At 38.4% G+C, this 21,894-nt stretch overlaps 1 protein-coding gene across 1 annotated transcript; it reads left to right on the top strand.

Moving 5' to 3' along the window:
• The first annotated feature begins 1,876 nt into the window (after positions 1–1,876).
• Positions 1,877–20,325, top strand: KCNS3 (potassium voltage-gated channel modifier subfamily S member 3). Its single transcript, XM_026044911.1, has 3 exons — positions 1,877–1,914; positions 17,775–17,959; positions 18,644–20,325. The coding sequence occupies exon 3, from the start codon at positions 18,693–18,695 to the stop codon at positions 20,175–20,177; it is 1,485 nt and encodes a 494-aa protein (XP_025900696.1). The 5' UTR covers positions 1,877–1,914; positions 17,775–17,959; positions 18,644–18,692; the 3' UTR covers positions 20,178–20,325.
• Positions 20,326–21,894: the final 1,569 nt, after the last annotated feature.

The raw sequence follows: 21,894 nt of genomic DNA, 5'->3' as shown, positions 1-21,894 counted from the left end.
GTAAAGCACAATTGCTGGCTATTCTGGGAGCCGAGTATCTGCTGGGGAAGAGGCACCTCGAGATCTGAGCAGCGGCTGTGTATTGATTCCATTAGCAGAATTTACAGATCTACCGACAGATCCCTTTTAATACTGTCTCTTTCCCAGAATTAAAGTTCTTGTCAGAGCATCTGCCGTTGGTCTAGGCCAATAGATGGCATAAGTTATTCAGATTAACCTCAGAGCACAGGGGAGGCAAGTGGGCACTGTCCTTCCTTTGTATTATTTAGTTTTCTAGATTTCACTGCTCAAAAAGGTGTTATTTGGGGGAAAAGGAAGGCAAATGACTAATAGGGAAGAAGTATCTCGGGTTCTGTACCTAATGTTTTGCTGAAACAGTACTGTGGARAGGTGAAAGATCTTATGTTTTGAAATTGTGCATATGATTTATATGGAAGTAGCTAAATGATGATGAAAGAACTTCAGTTGACAGTAATCATAGCTGGTTTTTATATGGTGCTTGTTATTTGTAGATTTTAAAGCTTTCTCTTTTTTTTTTAATAAAGAGGTACACTGTAATTATTTCCATTTTTACCATGTAAAGTGGCAGAGGTCCAGAAAGGGTATCCAAATTTCTTAAGCTCCAGGAATGCTTTGACTATTGGACCTCCTTTATACAGGCTGAAAAGGCTTGTTTATGTTGATCTTAAAATAAACATAACATGCATGCATTTATAGTAGAGGACATTAAAGGTGTTTTCAAAGAGAAGCAAGTGTTACTTCTTCCTTTAATGCCTGTGTCTAAAAGTATCTGTGGTGTTATCAGTCTCAGTTAACACTAAGGTTTTCCGGAGAAAATTTAACACTAAGGTTTTCCAGCCCTTCAACTTCCTATGGGTGAGTGCAGACACTGGAAAAAGGAAAAATAGGGATTTTTAGTTATATTAATGCAAACTCCAGTATGATCCTTAGGATTATTTTTGAGACAAATGCAGTCAGGCATTTTCCTAAAATGTTCCCCTTACACAGACAGAGATCCTAAAAGAGAATCATTTCTTTACTCACTCCTTTGAGTGTTTAGCAGATTTCCCAACGCAGGAAGACTAACGTCTCCTTCAATCTTAACACATGGTATATTTGGATTTAAGTCACCACTGTCACCTTTATTGTGGAATTAAAGCTAAAGGCAAGATAAGATCAGTCATTAGTACCCAGCACCAAGACTAGGGACTAGTTTTAGCTTCATCATGAAGTGCAGTTCAGCAGAGAGAGCAGGTGCTCTGGGACATCTGGTTCACTGAGGGTCTGCCCTATTGGGCAGTGCCTTTCCTAATAGCCTACTCTGGCTGCTTTAAAACAGATCTCAGAGATACTTACGTATTGCTTTTTCTCTTCCTAGAATCCCTCTCAGGTTAAGGCCATTTGTTTGGAGTTCGCCTCCTGCTCCAGGTTTAAAGAACTTGTCTATGTGCTGCTGAGGCATGTGCATTCAAAAGTTTTGTCCAAGGCTAATGACTAGAAACAAGGTTCAAGTCTCTAAACTTGCATCATTTCCTTCTTTGCAAATTTTCAATTATGGGATGCCTGCCAAGGACACATAATAAAACAGATCTTATGAATAAATAAAATATATTCCACTAACCTGTGGATATTTTTTTCTCAACTTGCCTTTACCCTATCTCTTTGTTTATCTTTCTTGCTCTCCATCTATTTGTTCTGTTTAGCTTATTTTTCTTTTTTAGAATTTGTTTCTTCATTTTTAATTTATAGGGTCATCTTACTTTTCTTCGGTGCTGCTTCTTTCAGAGGAGAGAAAAACACCCTCAATCCAGACAAGCTGCTTTCTGACTGCTTCTTGTGTGTAGAGGATCAAATACTCAGCTGGCAGAAACTATCCCTGACCTGTTGACTTGAATCTACACCAGTTAATGTCAGGTGAAAATTTGCTCCATGGCTTAACTCCAGTTTGCTTCTTTTCTTTACCACTTATTCTCTGCTGTGTCCTATTTCCTTCTGGTCCTTTATATTTTTTACATATTCTAATATTCCTCCCATTTATACTTTTCTTTCAATATTTGCATCTGTTCTACTCTATTTTTTTTTGCCTTTCTCATCTTTTCTTAGAAGGGAGCTTCTCTGTGTGACAGTGGTTTGATTTTGTTCTTTGTTTTGTTGTGGAAGACTTTATGTATCCTGCTTGAAAAGGAGGATGATGTTGRCTATGTTGATCCATAGTTTTTGAAGGATTTCATTCTGCATTTATGATCTTGTTTTCAAGTGGAATTTGTCTTCTGCAAGGAAGAGCTATATTCCTTATGTTCCCATTGTGACCATAATTCTTGATCCAACTTTTTGTTTACTCTGGATCCAGACCATTTACAGTGTTACAAAACCTGAGACATTGGATTTGATGCATAATTCTGCAAGGATAAGTCTACAATAAGCACGGTGTGGCTAAAATGTTGGTGACAAAAGCGTATTTCCCTGACTGATGCCTCTCCTGCTAGATATTCTTAACTACCTTTACTATAGTTTTATGTTCTCCATCCCTTATCCACTTTGTCTCCTTCTTCATCCTGCAATGTCTTATCCTATTTACAATTTTACTTTCCCATGCCTGGAAGTTTACTCTAGGTCTGTTGCCATCTCTTCCAAGTAGATTTATATCTTAAAGATTGACCTTGGGCGTGGAGAGCTGCCTGACCTCTGGATCCAGCAAAATTAGTACAAGTGGCGATGACAGTCAGGCAGTGTTACATGCTTTTACCCCTGGTATGTCCCTTCTCTTGCCCTGGGAGGGGTTGTGCTGGCAGGGCATGGATGCTGGAGTTGTGTTCTCTCTGTGCTAGGACAACTCGACTGTTATAGGGGTAAAAGCTAATAAATGAACTTTTTTTTCCCCTTTTTTTGGGCATGTTTTTCTCTTACCAGGCTTTCAGTAAAAATCCATACAAGGCACATGGACAAAGCAGAGTGTGGCAGGTTTAGGGAGGACAGGTTATTTATTATCTTACGTAGTGAGAATTTTGCTTCTCTTTTTTCTTCCTCTTTTGTACACTTTTCTTTTTTTTTCTTTTTTTTTTCCCTGAACTCAATTTAGATGCCAATTGACGTCTTAAAATATGTTTATTTCTTGTACATGTTTTATAATTCTAGTTCAATGTGTTTCTAATGACAGACTCAGAACTCAGCCTGTGCAAAGAGGTGTTAGTCCTTCTCTTTAACTTCTCAAAAAAAGAAAAGCAAAGAAAGAAGCTTTATGGGTTTGGAAATGTGGAAGTAGAACATGTTGACCTGCTATGTGACCTTGAACATGACAGTTCTCACATCTCCAGTTCTGTTTCCAAAGTATGGAGCTCAAGGCACTCACCTCACAATAATGGCTCAGTTTTAAGTTGAAGTTAATAAAGTGCTAGGAGGTTGATGGGCAGAGAGTGTCTTGTGTGTAACAGACTTGTAAAACTTTTTGTTGGCRATTTACTGGCCCCATACAAGTGAGATTTTCTAGATTTTTTTTGTTCTTTTTCTCTGAGCCTAGCAAACTGCTTGTTGGTGTTGACGTAAGAACAAGCTTGCTACCTTTGGAAGACAGGAAACTGCCTTGGGAATATTCTTTAAACAGCTTTGATGTGCATGGAGGAGCTAAGATATGGCCTGGATAAAATCTGGATATGGCCTTTGATAAAACTCGAGGCATAGCTCCTCTGATGGCTTGGTGCTTCTCTGCCACCTCCCCTACTTGAGCTCACAAAAGCTGATGCTGCTTCTTGTGGCATCAGTTCAGAAACCTCCATGATATCAGGAGAAAGCATACTGCACACAGCAATCCTGTGCTTTGCTCTTGGCTTTGGTGGGAAAAGGGTTGACTTCAAAGTTTGCAAGCTACCGTGATGAAAATGCAATATTACTCTAGTGTATGATTATTGTCATCAGTATGTTTGTAAAAGTGTTGGAAATTGGATCTGTCCCAAAGAAGACTTCTTTTTTTATTGAAGGTTTTATTGTATCTTTTCTCCTTTTTTTTTTTAATTAAAATTCTTCAGTTATCTGAATCATTTTAACTGCTGATTTAACTGGATTACAATTTCAAAGCTGCTTTGTAATTTTATGAATTTAGTTTATTGCTGGTTGAAAGAAGAGAAAACAGGGCCATAAGTTAGGTTTTGATTTTGAAAATAAAAAACTTATTGCTGCAGCATGGCTTAGCCCCAGCTAGTGACAAGCACTGAATGGTGATTTTAGCAAGACCTTTTAGTGTCAGATGCCTTTTTCCGAAATAAAATGGACAAAGAAGGATTCTGCCCTGTATATTTTTGTTATGCTTGGAAGCTTTGCATGCCTCCCAGTTCCTAGGATAAGCAGTGTTCGCCCTGGAAAGGACAGCCAGTATGGATCAATCCTGCTGTTTGTAACTCACTCAAGAAAATGATAGAAACTTGAGGTTAGGGTGTAGCATGGGTCCTTGCTGGTATTTTAGCTCAATGCTCAGTGTTACAGAAACACCAATGGTATTTACGGCCTTGAACATTTTTGTAAACTGTTCCTTTCAGGGAGTTGTGGTTCGCTCTTAATGTTTTCTGTGAGATATGTTATGTCAGGCAAAGATTTTTTCTCCCTTCAAATTTTGATTAATTTGTTAGGATGATAGAGTCTGAACATGAAACTAAGGACAATGCAGCCCTTTGGGCCACACAGTTTATTTAATACTCAAATGAAATGTATTGTAGGTCACATTTAAGCATGTGAAACATAAAAAGGAGGAGAACCAAATCTCCAAACCATTGCTGTAAAATGCTCATTCCTGCCTYTCTGTTTGGAGTGCTCCATCCAACTTCTGTCCCTGAAATCAGCTTTCCCAGGGCCCAAGTTTTGGAGGCAGAGGATGTGTTTTTGCCTACCTAAGCTATCAGGTGCCCTTGCTGCTGAACAAAAGCTCTAATTCAAGGAAATGCTTAAAAACAAGTTTATTCACAAGCTTATGAGAAGCCCAGTGTAATTTTAAAGTAAGTGGCTTTGCTTGTACATCCAACTTTATCTGAAACTTTTGGATTGAATCCCAGTTGGCATCTCTGGCAGTTGCTGGCCATTGAGCTAAGACTTGGATCTTCAGAGGCATTCAGGCATTTGTCTCTTAGTGATAAATCCTAGTGATTTTAGCTGGTATCAACCATTCAGATGTTCAGATATAAAAGCTGAACTTTATACTGAACTTTAAATAACTTAGGGGCCTTTGGGGCTTGTGGGAAACAGCTACACAAATAAAGCAAGAGGAGGAAGCCTTTGCACCTCTTCCTTTCCTGAAGACAGAATTGTTCTGTGGTGTCCTGCTGTGATGCACCATCGGATGCTGTTTGCTCCCTTTGAAACTTGTCTTCATTCTGTCATCCTTTGTCTCTCTTAGGTTTTATTGAAGACATACTGAAACACCTCATTCACATGTAGACCAAAGGAATGAAATGCCATTTAAAGTGTTGCTCACTTCCTCACAGTGAATTCTAGATGAACTCTACAGGTTGAAGCCAAATTGGATTTTTTTAAAGTGGCTTCAGCGATACTTTGCATTAAAACTTAAATATGTATTGTTCTTAAATTGGTTTCATCAGATGTGCTTAACTAAAGCTAACTGTGTCTGAATTTTTTCCTTACTTTAATGCTAGGGACAGTCTCTTAAATCTATATTCTCAGCTCAAACTGAACCTTGGAAAGAATTGACCCCATGAAGGACTGTGTGGTCTTGTCCTCATGAATATGGATGGTGAAATAGGAACATAACTGTGTTCTGTTGAACACTGAATACTGCTGTAACAATAAAAGTGATGGAAGATTTTTCTCCTTTTGGTGGGAGAGTTTTCTTTTGGCAGTCAAGTTCTCAGATCTCTTTCTGGATCTATCTGTATGAACTGCTTCCACACTGTGGACTCCCYGTGAAATCCTTGGGACTTTTTGTGGAAAATCATAAATCTGTATAGCTGAAATTCAGCCCAGGCAAACATCTAGGAAAACCTAAGTCCTCAGCAAAAACATCTGCCAGTTTTGTGGGATTAGGATTTTAGCCACCTGTAGGAACATGGCTTTCCCTCCCTAGGACCATGGCTTTCTCTCCTGCCTTTTTTTTTTTTTTTGGGAAACATATCACAAAATTGCAGAATAGTTAAGGTTGGAAGGGACATTTAAAGATCTTCTGGTTCATCTTCACCCTGCTCAAGCAAGGTCACCTTGAGCAGGTTCTCGAGGACAATGTCCAKATGGCTTTTGAATATTTCCAAGGATGGTGACTCTGTAACTTCTCCAGACAACCTGCTGTAGTGCTCAGCCACTCTCGTAAAACATTTTTCCTTACGTTCGGATGGCTGTCTCTGTATTTCCTGTATTTCAGCTTGTGCCTGTTACCTCTCCTACCTCACCACTGATGTCTAGCTCCAACCTATTTATACCCTCCCTTCAGATATTTAAATGTATTGATAAGATCTGCTTTCAACCTTCTCTTCAAATTTCTCTGGGTTATTTTAGATAAACATACTTGTAAATCAGAGGTTGGAAGACTAAGGAGGAGAAAGGCTACTTTGGGCTTCTGAAATTCCTTCAAATTTTTAGTGTGTTTTGGTTTAGTACTCACTCCTACACTTTCTGCCATTGAAGGCAGTAGTAAAAGTTATCTCTCAATAACTTTAAAGGATTTGATACTGAATTCTGGATCAACTAAGTGACTATTACTTAAGACTGTGCAAACACMGGATTTAATATTGGCTAAATCCAGCTCATTTACCTCACGAGTTGTGCCAATATGCAGCATTATTCTAAATTCCAGTGTTAATAACTACTCAACACTTCCTAAAAGGATGATTGATGATAATAGTGACAGATGGCTGAGATAAATCCTATTGATAGGATTAAGCTTTTTTGGTGAAAAACATATTTGCCGAGTATTCCTTTTTGCACTTACATACAAGGACAATGTCTTAGCTATTTCTGTGAATATTTAATTAAACACTGGTGCAGTGATGTAATTTTAAATCCTATCCTGTCATGTACTTGCTTCCCACATTTTCTGGCAAATGTCTTTTTTTTACTAAGTGCTATGTGGGACCAGCCAAGTACACAGAAAAAGCACCTTTGGTTTGTGAGGAATGGTTTAGCTGATAAATACCCTGGAGAGATATGTTCCAAAGGATCCTGACAGCCCCAAGAATGGGCTCACAGTAATCTTATGAACTTCAGCAAAAAGAAATGCAGTGTTCTCTATCTGCAATAACCCCTGCGGTGGTACAGGATGGGGAGCTGACCATATAGTAAGCAGCTCTGCAGAGAAGGACACAGGCATCCTGGTAAGAAACAAGGTGAACATGAATCATCATTGTGCCCTTCCAACCATAACCTGAGCTAAGATAGCAAGACAATAGCCGTCAGGTCCAGGGAAGTGATTATTCCTCTTTCCTGAGCACATSTGGAAGACTGTGTCCAGTTCTGGGCTCCCCACTGAAAGACGCTGACAGTGTCTGGAGTGAGTCCAGTGGAGGACCATCAAAATGATCAGGTGGCTGGAGCATACAGAGAAGGGCAGACAGAGATGGCAATTATTCAGCCCAGAGAAGATAAGGTTCAGAGGATATCTCCCATCTACAACTACCTTCAGGGTGGGTATGGAGGAGATAGATAGAGCCTAGCTCTTCTCAGAGATACACAGCAGTGAGATGTGAACCAGTGGACTCGCATGAGAATACACCTCAAAATGCTTCAAAATCTGTGCGTCAAGAAATGTGAGGCTTCTGGACAATGAAATATGGGTGAGCTTGCACAGTTGCCTCATATCCCAGAGCCCATGCTGCATCTCATGTTCCTGCAACAGTTGTACATTCTCCCATTCTGAAATACTGCCTGTTGGACATAGTTAGCTGGCTTCATTTGTAATGTACCCAGTCAACTGTTTTAAATACTGGAAAACTGTATACTCATTTTGCATTCACAGGTTTTTACACTCAGATATGCCCTTCTTGCAGATATCCTCTCCAACTGTCTCCATATGGCATCCCTTAACATGTGGCCTCATGTCATGCACACGTGAAAGTGGCTTGGGTGCTTTACAAATGATCATTGGGTCTCAGCAGACTGCAGAACTTACATCAGTCAGCAGACTGCAGAACTTACATCAGTGAGATATGGTACTCCATTTCAGAGTTGTCTGTAAGTCGAGAGATTGTTTTCCTTGAACAAGACAGCCTCTTCTACAGAAATAAACAAGCTTCAAACACAAAGGTTTTTATAGTTTTTCAGTCAAAGGTTTCATCCAAAATATCCACAATAACAATTTTGTGTGTTCTTGTTGCCTAAGAGACCATGTAAATATCTTGAAGATTTTTATTGTAGTAAGGAACATCTTTGATTGTTTTTGAGATTTATATAATTTCTTCAATCATCTGAAAAGTAACTTTAGCTATCCTGTATTCCTTGTAAAATTAGAAATATAGGAAGAAACTGTAAGAAACTGAATTGGTAAGGCGAATTTGGAAATATCCTTTTCCTACAATGCATCATCACTGATTCCTTTCCATTCCATTCCAAATCTGTTCTTTGACTACGTACRCTCCTGTGGCTGAACTGCAGCACTAGACATTTAAACAGATGTTAGGAAAACAACTTTGTGGGGACAAGGATATTCAAGCACTGCACTGGATTCCACAGCCTYTCTGGGCAGTCTTTATCATGGTAGATTAAATAAACATCTGTCGAAACTTGTTTAGGTATAACTGATCCTTCCTTGAGAAAAGGGAGGGATTGAATTATATGACTCTTCAAGGTCCATTCCTGAACTATTTTTTAAAATATTTTAAAACAGGAATTACTTTATTTATTAATAAAAGATAAAGTGACTGAGATACAACCGTGGCAATATTGTGTGGAGAGAAAAGATAGTTCTGAAGCAGGTTATCCAAAAATTAAGGCTTTATAGGATAAAACTGACAAGAGTTGCAAAGTTATGGGTAGCCAGCTCAATGGTTTAGTATCATGCTCTCTGTGACTGAATTGCCCTTTGGGGAACTTGGGTGTTGTGGCTGAGTGCTCGTGAAGGTGTGATTGCTAGCAGAGATAGGGTTGATTTCAGCAGGGTCATAGCAAATTTTTCTGTTATGATGTGCTATCACATAGTTGTGAGTTTTGTGTTCAGTGGCGTCCCTTCCTGTCATAAGGTAGAAAAGCCCTACTTTCTAGGGTGCATACGCTTGTAAAGCAGATGATGAGTCACCCAGTGAAATGGACCATTGTCCAAACAAGGCTGTTTGGTCTTTTGTATGCTTAAGAAATATAGTTTGCTTCTAAAATAAAAGAAATGATTAGGAGAGAGAATAGACAATATAGGAGACCATATGTTCAACAGTTCTGCAGTGTGAGGAGTCATCTGTCCGATGAAGTGAAGGGCAATTCTTCAGACTCCAGAATGAGAAAGAAGGGTAGCTAGCCAGTTACCACTTACTATCAGGAAACCTGGGATCAAATAATGATTAGAAGGTTTTGAATATCAGTTAAATCTTCCTGGTAGTGAGCTAAACCTTGATTTTAACTCTCTGTTTTTCTTCCACAAGAAGCAAGAATCTTCTAGGTCTCCCCAAAGCCCATATACCTTTCCTTAACATGGAAGAGTTTTGGTAGTTCATTGAAGGTGTAATTTGCCTTTGCRTAAAGCCCTGCGAACCATTAACACTGCCTGAAAACTCTGGAGTATCTTAAATGGTACATAGGCCTATGTGTTAGAGAAAAATACCATGTCTRACTGTTCATCCCTTTACGTTAGGTCTGGAGGGGGTGTAATAGTTGAATAAACTGTGCAGTTTTTCAGATCTGTCAGCACATACTTTCTCAATGCAGCTGCTAACTCAGGAAATGACTCCGTACTGTCAATGAAGGAATAATATCTAAGGATTCCACACTGGCTAAATATCATGTTTCWTTTTTTTTAATGAGAAAATATTTGAAGATGTGAGCTCACGTAGGATCAGTAACAGCTGGATTGGGTAGTTTTATTGGATATTATGCCTATCATGCCTATTAATGGCTGCTGATCCTGCCACTCAGTCCAGTTGGAGCCTGTGCTTTCAGCTGGGGAGGCGGCTGCAGTGAATGACTGTGTTAGAGATGTCTGCTGTAAGGCTAGCCTGACAGATTGCCTTTGATAGCTAGTTCCAGACCCAACAGCATCGTCCTGTGTTTCAGGGTACAAATGTTTCGTATCCACTAGTAGATAGCAGCTGTTTAGTAGCTAGAGTAGAGTGCTGGTGTGAGGGTCAGGGAATGTGTGTTGCATTCCCATGTGTATAGCTCATCTGCTGGGCGACCTCAGGTGCACCACTCTCCTTGCCTGGCTATCTGCTTGTTTTATTTCCTTGGGAGTTAACCTTTCAAAGCCAAACTGACAATGTCATCAGAACAGAGCCCCAGTTTTACCAAGGATCTCTATAGACTTGATCTCTTATAGACCAAAAATCTCTATAGACAACAYAATCAATAACCAAAATGAGAATTCAAGATTATTTTTAAGAAATATATTGGTGTACTTTTATTTCATRAAATTTTTCCTTTATGGAAAGTGCCTCATGTTGGGATCATGCAACAGAACCCTTTGACCACTACTGCTACTGCATATTACCACAATAAGCATAACAATAGTATATTTTTATTCTTTGTGCTTGTTGGAGAAAGAAAGTGAGTAAAAACAGGTTCAGTGAAAAATGGGGTACAGAACATTAATGTATGGAAAGGAATCTGTAGAGCTGTCAACATTGCAGAAATCCTTTGGCTCACAAGTTGCAATATTCACTTCAAAGAACACTTCTTGTTTTGAAATTGTGCTCTTGATAGAATCAGGTGTCATTTAGGTAACCTGTCAAACAAGATTATTGTCAAAAAGTTAACCTGAGGAGAAAGAATTTCTTCTCCCATGAAACTGTAGCAATGCTGTCCTATTCGTAATAGTGCTGTGGAATTCTGCTCATCTTGTGGAGTTCTCATCTTGCTCATCCTGTGGAGTTCAGGTAATTGGGACAAYATAGCTCGAGGAAATGCTYAATGGCTTCCTCTATCTTTAGAAGCTGACAGGTGTCATAACTGCAGCATTGTAACTCTTTCTTAATTAGTAGCGATTTACAGATAGATTTTTAAGCAAACACATTTTAATCTGTCAATTCCATTTAGTTAAGGTGGATAATGATTTTTTAATTTTTTTTCCAAACAGAATCTAAACTATAGTGCCATTGGGAACATTGCAGGATGCAAGACTTGTTATGAAGTGTGTTATCTCCAGGAACTTTTCAAATTAGGAAGAATATACTTTTTTTTTTCCATTCTACAAGATGATATCCTGATAATGGAGTTGAATTAGATCTCACTTCTTCTGCTTAGGTGAGAAAGCAATTCAGATCACAGACAATGTGCCCAAAGAATCTTCTGTGATATCAGTAGATTAATGTAGTACTCTACATCTACCACTGCTTTGCTTTGCCTATTGCTTATGCCCAGCCCATGGGATATCTCTTATTCTTGCCAGCATTCTCATTATGAAAATCAGCAGAATTTTTTATTGGGATTTTTCTACCTAATTTTAGTCATATGCAATCTAGATACCTTAGCTACATTAGTCATCTATGAGAGAAGTCTCATCAGTGCAGGATGGACTTCACCAGCAGCACTTTCTGAAAATGTGTGTCTCACTTATATGAACCATGAACTAGAGTTGCTTATTCTCATTTTCTGCTTGTATCCTTTCAGCGTGAGTTACAGAGTTACGGTAGTTCCATTTTTTCTTTCTCCAATGCAGTCTTGAGGAAGATTTTTTTTTTTCCTTTTGAGAGGAAATATATTTTGCTTTGAGGACTATTTTTCCACAGGTACATATATTTAAATGATTTCATATTTTATTGACAGCACTGCTTCTAGCAGCAACCTTTGTTTCCAAATGATTGTCTCTCATTTTTTGCTCTCCATTTGATTGCAAAGATGCGTAAACTTTTGGCTCAAGTTCATTTTCTGAGACACTCTGTTGACATCAATAGAATTGTACCATGGATGAATCTGGCCGAGTAGGATTGCATGGAAATACTATTGGAACAGAATTTGGCCCTGGAGATTTCAACCCAAACTTTATTTACCTAAGGTTTTCTGGGATATTGTACTGACTCCATTTCAAGAAAAGTGTAGTGGCATAATTCTATTATTTTTATAGCATGTTAATGTAATATACTGGATAACAGAAGTTACTGCCAATGGAATACACAAAATAAATTACAGCTGAGCAAATAATGTAGCTGATGAATTTATCCTCTTTGCCTCACAGGATGTCCATAACCACAGAATGGTTTCTTCAGATGGTCTTGTTATTTCAGCTAGATGACTTCTTAAGTTAAGCCCTATCTGCCTGGATCATTTGTAAAATGATTTTATGGTGAGCTTACTGAATCTAATATTACAAAGAAGAGTTGGTGATTACAGCTTATATCACAATGAAAGAGATTTGCACCAAAGATTATTGCCTTGTATTTTTCAAACTTAATTATGTGTGCACAAGCAGTTATGATGGCTTGGCTGACAGGCAGTAACTTAAGTCATACTAACTGAATTTCGGTCCAAACCTATAATTGTGATTGATCAAGGAAATTATATCTGCATTTATATGTATTGCTCACTCAGTAATTACTCATTTAGTGAGTATTAAAGCATACACAGTGCCTTTGTAGACATTTATTTGCTCTGTGTTGAGTGTTTCTAAATTCAAACACTTCCAAAATCAGCGAGACTTTGATTTTTTGCCCTTTGTTAGGGGCATATCTCAGCTTTTACAAGGTTCTTAGATGTCTAAAGCTACGGTTTATCTACATAAACCCTAGGGTGATTTTCAGCATTTCTTAGGGTTTAACTATCAGGAAATTAACCAAAATTTAGAGCCTAAGTAATTGTCAGTATCATTAGGTAGCAAAATCTAATGCCTAGTGATATTTTGATGTCCAAGAGAGAAGTTGCTCAAAACTCAGTTTTCTGAATTGGGAACCCGAAAATTGAAAGCCTCAGACATCACTAGATGCTTTGGGAAAAGATATCCTTCAGCTATACAAATTGCTTTTAGAATTAAAGAGAGTTGCCTGTTCTTCTATAGGCTGATCTAGTCTATTTTTTTCAAAGGAAACAGACTGTTTAGTCCGTGAACATGTCTTGGCCAGGACTTTGCCCTTCTTTGTTTTATATGCCTTCAGTTTAGAGGAAAGCACCCTGAAATGTGAAGTTTTCTTAATCTGGAGAGGTATATGAAGTGCTATTAGGGATCAGGTGGCATGTGAGGCTATAGACTCACACATATATAGAGACTCACGTATATGTAACTACAAGGTAAATTGGTAGGAWATCTTTAGGTCTTGCTGTGCTTGAACGTTTTAAGTAGAAAAGCACAGCATAGTCTGTCCAACTGTAAATCAATTAAACTTTCCCTTTGTGTCTTGATAATCACAGGTAGATTAATGTTAACCAAAGCTGAAACTGTCCCAGTAGCTGAGCTATCACCATGGATAAGTGTGAAACACTGAAAAAGATGTGTAGTAGCTCACAGAGCATGGAGATTTCGTGTAAGAATCTGTTGGAGGCAACTGAGAAAGTGAACCTTTGTTGTCTGTATATTTAAATTTGCAGTAATGGGGATCCACAGCCCCCCGAAAAAACTTCTAGGGAGTTGTTCGAGAAGATGCTGAAAACCACATCACTCAGAGCTATGCTTGTCTTTTGTAGCCCAGCTCTCTCCAAAGAGCAGCCTTTGCCTCTCTTTCTGTAAGCTGCAGGGACTTTGCAGCGTGCTTGAAGAGAGATCTGCAGGGATCTGCTCTCTCCTCTCCCGGGAAGACAATGGGCCTGGGACTTCGTGAACAATGTGTGGCTGCAGAGGCACTGGCTAGAGACCATCTCCAAATTGGAGTGGGAAGGGTTGGATCCTGTTGCTTTGTTTTTTAGTCTGATGTTTATATCCTCTCCATGCAGCTTTCCTTACGATTAGCTTTTATTTGGCCCTCAAGCTTAACATTTGGAACTTTTATTTGCTGGGTTTATTTGCAGCATTTTTTTTGTTTGTTTTGTTTTGTTTTGTTCCATTTCGTTTTCTATTCTATACAAGTTCTTATCCAGTAGCTCATCAAAATGACTGAAGCAGTTAGAGCAACCAAWAACTAACATCTGGTATGTGTTTGCTTACTTTCTTATCCCCTCTCCAGGCAAGAAGTGTGTGCTTTGGAATGGTTAGCAGTTTATTATATCATATATGAATACTTTTTGTTTACAGAAGACAAGATGAAAAATGTTAATGCTGCACTTCAAGTAGAGAGTTGTGTAGCTCTGGGTTCTTAGGATGTTCATGACACAGACTTTGGCACTCCTGGAAAGCTTTGTTTCCAGCTGGGCACAGTTTTGTGCTTGAATAAAAGAGAGCACTGAAGGGGAAAAGGGCTCTCTTGAGCAGCTAGTGTATTGCGCTGAGAGAGTTTGTCATCTGGGGCCCTAACCCTGCAGCTCTAGTCACTTGCTTAAATGCCACAAATTGTTTGGATGATGCTTGGCACAACAATGTCTTTGTCCATGGTTCATGGATCAAGGTTGTGCAAGCCAAACAAGAAATTCTTCAAATTATGAAGCTCACCACTGCCTCATTTTCTTGAAAATTTTCTGTGTCTTCTTGTCTTAATCTAAAAATCCCTTAATAGTAAGCAGGCTCCAGATCATGKTTTTCTGAAGCAGGTTTCATTTTCTCTCTTGATCATGAACAAATTACAGTTACAGTGTAAAAACAAAGCAGTAAATTCTTGCTTACTGGATTTATTATAGAGAGCAATTACGTGGAGGCACCATTAAAAATATCGTCTTCATAATCAATATGGGTTTATATTGCTGTCTCAACAGTAAGTCAGTCTAGTGTGCTAGGGATTTGCTGAGCACTAATTCTTCCTTTATTTGTTTCATCCATTTCTGAGTAAGCAGAGTTTTTTTTGTAATTTTGCTTTGTTTGGTTGGTTGGTTGCTTGCTTCTCAGTTCTGATGTAAGTATAGTGGAGATTTGTCCCAGTTTGTCTTGCCTGTTGTTTTTGTTATGGTCAGATTTCTCCCTTCCCACCTCCACAAATTCTTAGATCTTAACTGCTTTTCATATTATTATGCTAGTGCTAATGGAAAGTGAGGCAGAGATTTTACCCACTAGAAATTCATCAACAAATAGAGCTGGTTTGTTTTTGAGTACTTCTCGACAGTCATCTAGAGTCACTTCAGTTCTTGAAAAATTTGGAGTGGATTTACACTTCTGTGAAAAACAGTTTGGCTGCTGCTGAGTGTCGTGCTGTCTTCCAGCATGCCCTTCAGTAGGTAACCAAACCTGTTTGCCATTGGTCAGAAGCTGCTGCAGCTCCGTGTTTCCAGCTCTAGCCAGGAGCTGGGCTGGGAGTATATTCCCAGGAGGCACACACACACATATTTGTTATGTGTCTGGCCATGCAACGCAGGTAGGCAGAACCTCAGACTAACACAATGTCAATGGCCTCATCCAGTTTCCCTCCCTGTCTGACCAGAAGAAAGGTCTATTAGTGGGACYAGTAGCCCTGGAGGAACTGGACTGGTTGTCTTTAAAGAGGAAATTGGGGTTCTTTCCCTGTAGTTGTGTCTCTGCTCTCTGCTTGTGGAGATGAGTACTTGAATGGGCTGAGCACTCTCCTGTGGCTTGGGTCTAGTTGGGCAGGAGGTTTTCTTGGTTTTCCACCTGCCCCTGCTGCTGGGAAGGGAGCTGAAGGAAAATGCTTGGAGCGGCTTGGAGCCACTGARTCTTACAATAACTCTTTTAGATAGAGAGTATTTCAGACTACATACRAAGGTATGAATTTAGTAGATAAATCATGTTTCTCTACCCAGTTTACCATTCTGTTAAATGGTATATTTTCTGTCTTAGGTAATTAGAAATCAATATGTCTCAGACAGTGTTCTCCCTCTTCCTCCGTATCTTAGCAGGACAGGTATACACAGAATTTATGTTTTCAAGTAATTCAGACTTAGTAGGAGTTGTTTAAAGGAGTTTGTAATGTAGCCAAAAAAAAGTGTTTTTTTCATATTTTTCAGAAGGTTATTTTTCTTTCGCTATATAAATAAAGCTCACAAATGAAGCTCACTGTGGATACAGATCTGTTTTTAAAAGGCTAATTACTAGAACAAATACATAATTTCAGCATCTTCTGGGCTCGGTTTTTCAATGCTCRTTAGGTTCTCAGTATCTTTGATTACAATGAATGCTGGTAATTAGAAGTAGTAGAATACCAACTTTTGAAGCTTCAGATCCTGCATTCCTAATTGTGTGTTGAGCTATGGGAAAACAGTGCAAAGAAACTAGTGAAAAGAGAGAACAGTGCTGATCTCTAGTTAAATTTGTGACAATCCCCTCCAAAAAGTTGCAATTAAAGAGTTAAAGGTGAAGTAAGAATATTGTGGGTCAGAAAATCCTCTGTAACTTCCCACTGAAGCGTCAGTATTAAAACCTGGAGTGTCTTAAATAGTTCCCTGATGCTCTCCTCTGCTACCATGAGCTCCCAGTGATCTTATTTCTCTGGGTTCACTTCTCCCAAAGAGATGCATTATAGTGGCAAAACGATGCTCAGACAGAAATACTTAGCTTCAGGTCATTTGGATGGAGATGCTGCTCCTTTGAAGATCAGGTGTTATGCGGGATGTTTTGTGAATACCAAATTACCTTGACTGACTGATAAAGCTGTAACTGGCGGTGGAGGAGATGCAGACTTATCTCAGTACAGAGTATTCAGTTGATTCAGATTGACAGATTTACTTGTTTCTGTTAAGTCTTCCTTTCTCCGCAAGAGTCCTTGGCTCTTGTCATTTTTCTGGAGTTACAGAATGCAAACACTCGATATCTTTATAAATTCATAGAGTGGGACTAGATGGCTCAAGGGAAATAGTCCGTTTATATACGTACCCGAAGGCTAAATTGTAGCTGAATTGTTCTAGGTAAAAATAAATAGGATTGCTATTTTCTTTTTAATTTTGCTTCCTACTTTATTTGGTGTAAACTGGGGCTCACTCTTGAGGCCTGGTGTTTCCGCTATCCATTCTAGTGCCTATTAAAGTACACAGTGACTCCTGTTTGAGGTAAATGCTCAGGTTTCTTTTCCCTAAAGAAGAGCTGGTCCTTCTGTGTCTCTTTCTGATATGCAGCAGGGGTGCAACCAAGGTGCACACACTATGAATATGGAAATATGAAATATCTCAATGACCTTCCTTAATGGAATCAAGAGACCCTAAGGAGCAGCAAAAGTATTCAAATTGTAAGAGGTCCTAACTCTCTGAATCTTAACTGGTACTATTGCAAGAGGAATTGAAAGGTAGAGAGGTATAGAAATTACWGATTCTTGAGTAGCTTACCCCAAGACATTAATGAACACCAAAGAACTTTCATTGCGTGATGAAAGCCCATCTGTTAGCAGCTCTCTTGTCACATTTAAAATTAATTTGCTTCCATATTAAGTTGAAATATATTAGCTTATACATCAATTAACGATTAAGTATCAGAGAAAAAGATTTGTCAGAATTTATGTAATCTCATGRCAAGGGTAAGAACTTCCATTTGTAGAAGGTTTCTTAGGAGGAAAGTGGGACCTAAATTCTCCAGGAAAAGGTAACCAGTTTGCTAATAGCTAGATCTGTCTTAATTCAGTTTCAACTGAATAATTTAACTTACAGYAAAACATGGAAACATTAAAATGTCAATTGCTTCTGTCTGTCTGCAGGTATCCACAGTTACTTGCTGAGGCAAATTTTTTGTGGAAGTTCCATCTCTGGAAGCTTCTGTTTCCACAAATGACATTTCAGCACCAACTTGTCAGCACTGCCACAGTGGCTATGGCCATGCAGTGGGAGAATGTGAAGAGCTTCTGGAACTGACCAAGGACTTAAGAGGATTGTGACACTCCGTGTGAGTAAGAAGGCAGGAAGTAAAATATGTTGGACGGAGATACAACAGAGATTTTTTGGCTATAAAAATCTCCAAATTCAGGAATTGAAAAGTTACAAATGCTAATTTGACACRTTTTCAAGAATACAAAATAGTCTTCTGTGTATGACTCAAAAAGGAAATGGATTAATATCATGACAGAAATAATTGCAGTCCATATTCATGTAAATAAATTGAAAGCAGCGAACTACAAATTGCCACTTCATATAAATCAATGCAGGTCTACTGACTCTATAATTGTGAAATACTTCAAAGTTTTGCTCTGAGTGTTTTGATAAATTGGCTAGTTTTCTATCTTTTAACCAAACATTTCTAAGATTGTTTCAGTAAACCTATCTAATGAGTATTAGTTTCAACATGATAATAGTGTACAGACTAGCTTATTCATAAATTCTTCTCTGCTAGAAAAAAAACCCATAATGTATTTCTTTCAAATTTGCTAGAACTGATTTAATAAACCATTAAACTAATTTAAGCTTACTTCTGTGAAATGCTGAAAATGTATTTGTCATTTCATTTCTCTTTTGTTACACCATTTCAAAGTAACTGGAGATGGAAAAAAGAATGTGTCACATGAGCAAAAAAAATGTGTCACATGAGCAAAACTGAATTAAATGCTCTAATAATATCTTATATTTTTTGTAGGTTCAATGTAATCTTACTGGGCACCGGCAGTGGAACTGTTCTGTGCAAAATGGTTTATGGTGAATTTTTCCGCAGACCTGGCAAAGATGCAGAACTTATCAATTTGAATGTGGGTGGCTTTAAGCAATCAGTGGATCAAAGCACCTTGCTCCGATTTCCTCATACTAGACTTGGGAAACTTCTCAAATGCCATTCAGAAGAGGCAATTCTAGAACTCTGTGATGATTATAGCGTTGCAGACAAGGAATATTACTTTGACAGGAATCCTTCATTGTTCCGATACGTTCTGAATTTTTACTATACAGGCAAACTTCACGTCATGGAGGAACTTTGTGTCTTTTCATTCTGCCAAGAAATAGAGTACTGGGGGATAAATGAGCTATTTATTGATTCCTGCTGCAGCAATCGGTACCAAGAAAGGAAAGAGGAAGGTCCTGAGAAAGACTGGGATCAGAAAAGTAATGATAGAAGTATAGATTCTTCTAATGAAGAATCATCCATATTTGATAAAGAGCTGGAGAAATTTGATAATCTGTGTTTTGGTGAAATAAGAAAGAAGATATGGGTCAGAATGGAAAATCCTGCATACTGCTTGTCTGCCAAATTAATTGCTGTGTCCTCCTTGAGTGTTGTCCTGGCATCAATTGTTGCCATGTGCATCCACAGTATGCCTGAGTTTCAGAGACTGGATGCCAATGACAGGGAGATTGAAGACCCTGTGCTAGAAGCCGTGGAGATTGCCTGCATCATCTGGTTCACTGCTGAATTAGTGATCAGGCTCATCACAGCACCAAGTCAAAAGAAGTTCTGGAAGAAACCACTGAACATCATTGATTTTGTCTCTATTATCCCATTTTATGCCACTTTGGCAGTGGACACAAAGGAAGAAGAAAGTGAAGATATTGAAAACATGGGGAAAGTGGTTCAGATTCTCCGGTTAATGAGGATATTTCGCATCCTGAAACTGGCCAGGCACTCTGTAGGACTGCGGTCTTTAGGCGCCACTTTGAGACATAGCTATCAGGAAGTTGGGCTTCTGCTTTTGTTTCTGTCTGTTGGGATTTCTATTTTTTCTGTTCTTGTCTATTCAGTGGAAAAAGATGATGACTCATCAGAACTGCACAGCATCCCAGTTTGCTGGTGGTGGGCAACCATCAGCATGACCACTGTTGGTTATGGGGACACTTACCCTGTCACTCTTCCTGGAAAACTGCTTGGCACCCTTTGCATTATCTGTGGGATATTAGTGGTGGCGCTTCCAATCACCATTATTTTCAATAAGTTTTCTAAGTACTATCAAAAACAAAAAGATATTGATCCAGATCAGTGCAACAACGATCACAAGGAGAAATGTAATGACCTTCCATATTTTAACATTAGGGATATTTATGCAAAAAAGATGCATTCCTTCATTTCTAGYCTTTCTTCGGTAGGAATTGTAGCCAGCGACCAAGATTCAACAGATGCCTCCAGCATCCAAGATATGGAGGAAGTTTGTAACACAACATCTTTAGAGAATGGTACAGGAAAATGAGTTGAATCTATTTCTCTTCTCTTTATTTCTGTTTTCTGATTCTCAGTTAATGTGGACTTAYAAACTTCCGTGAATTTATTAAGAGCAGTTAATTCTCAGGGTACTTAATTCTCAGCCATATTTGGACATTCTTTGCTCTGAGGATGCCATACAAGCTTCATTGTTTATATGAGGCTTTAAAATATGCCTCATATGGTAGTAAAGTTTTTACACAACTAATGTTATGCATTTTTTGGGGAAAAAAAAAAAGTCATGAAAATGGTATTAAATGGTTTTTTTTCCCTTGCAGCAATCTGATGCAGAGTGTRCTGTCTGTTGTTCAGGTAGAGATGTATTACAAATATATAAGAACTATGGCATAAGTCAGCGCAGTTTTTACCTGCAGATATATCTGAATATAAGAAGGAATTATGTCCACATAAAATTGTGCTCTCTAACACCTATAAATAATCTCGAGGTTGGGAATCAGCTTCCTGAGTCTAGGCAGAAAATGTATTGGTACATATTGTTTTTTACTCCATGGAAGCGTAATATTTATGAATTTCTTTCCAAAAGCACAATGCATTTTTAGTGTGTTAAAGTAAATTAAGCCCATTGTGCCTATATTTTTTCCAGTGTCCCACATCTAGCATGGTCAAATCTATGAGTTCAGAAAGGATGTAAAATAGTGGTCCCAGTGCAAAGCCTAGAGCAGAACAGGAACTTACTGTACTTTTTACCCACCTTTTTCTGCCTTTTCATTGTGAACCTGAGCAATTCTGGTGCCTGGAGAGGATCCTTCTTTCAGAAAACCTGGTGGCCTACCCAAAGGTTTTTTTTTTTTATGTAGGCCCTGAAGCAAACCTCTTCAGTGGTCTCTAGAAGCTCTTGCTCTCTGCTGCCTGCTCTACTTCTTTGCTATAGGTTACCTCTGTTCAGCTACTTTTGCTAAAGCTCCTCTCTTAGGGATGAGTTTTCTGTTTATTTTTTTTGGTGATGGCAATCTGTTTTAGCCTCTGATTGTGAATCATCCACARGGATGATTCTTTAGGTGTATTTCAGGAATTCTATTGCAAAATACGCCGAGTAGCTGAAGGGAACTGATGTTTGCTAAGGCACAGAGACCTAGGCCCTCTCCAGAACAGGGAAGCAGAAAAAGGTGGAATGCATCAACCTGTATCTATAAATGTATTGTCCCACAAAACTGTTGTACACCAAAATAGTGATTCTTGAGGATAATATTTTAAACTTTAGAGAAACTTTAGAATTTGGCTTGTATACATAATGCTTCACAGCTAGTTAAGGCTAATTCTTCTAATAGTTACAGCAAGAAAACTAGAAGGGAAAGTTAGCCTAAATGGTTTTCATTCTTAGTGACCAATTATAATTTCAAAGGTGCAATCATATAAAATATTAAATATGCATATGAATACAATAGGAACCAGCAGAATAACAGCATAAAAATTACACTTATGTCCAAAGAAATTATCTTGGTAAACTCCATATAAAAGTAGATTACATTGTTGCTAACATTCAAAAGCAGTGAATAGTTGATAGTTTAAAGTTGATAGTTGAAAAAAACTGCTATTAAAAAAAATCTCATCTTACATTTTAAGCATTACCCAAGGATCATTGTATATGCAACTTTTGTATTAAATGATACTGAGATGTTGAAAATTTATCATGAAATTGATAAGTTCTTGATCAATCACATAAGMAATTCTTAAGGTTGTTAGGA

This window comes from Nothoprocta perdicaria, unplaced genomic scaffold (genome assembly GCF_003342845.1).
Source record: "Nothoprocta perdicaria isolate Ctin4 unplaced genomic scaffold, notPer1 scaffold_39, whole genome shotgun sequence".
NCBI lineage: Eukaryota > Metazoa > Chordata > Aves > Tinamiformes > Tinamidae > Nothoprocta > Nothoprocta perdicaria.
The sequence above is the reverse complement of the archived record's forward strand: the minus strand, read 5'-3'. Positions and strand labels throughout refer to the sequence as shown.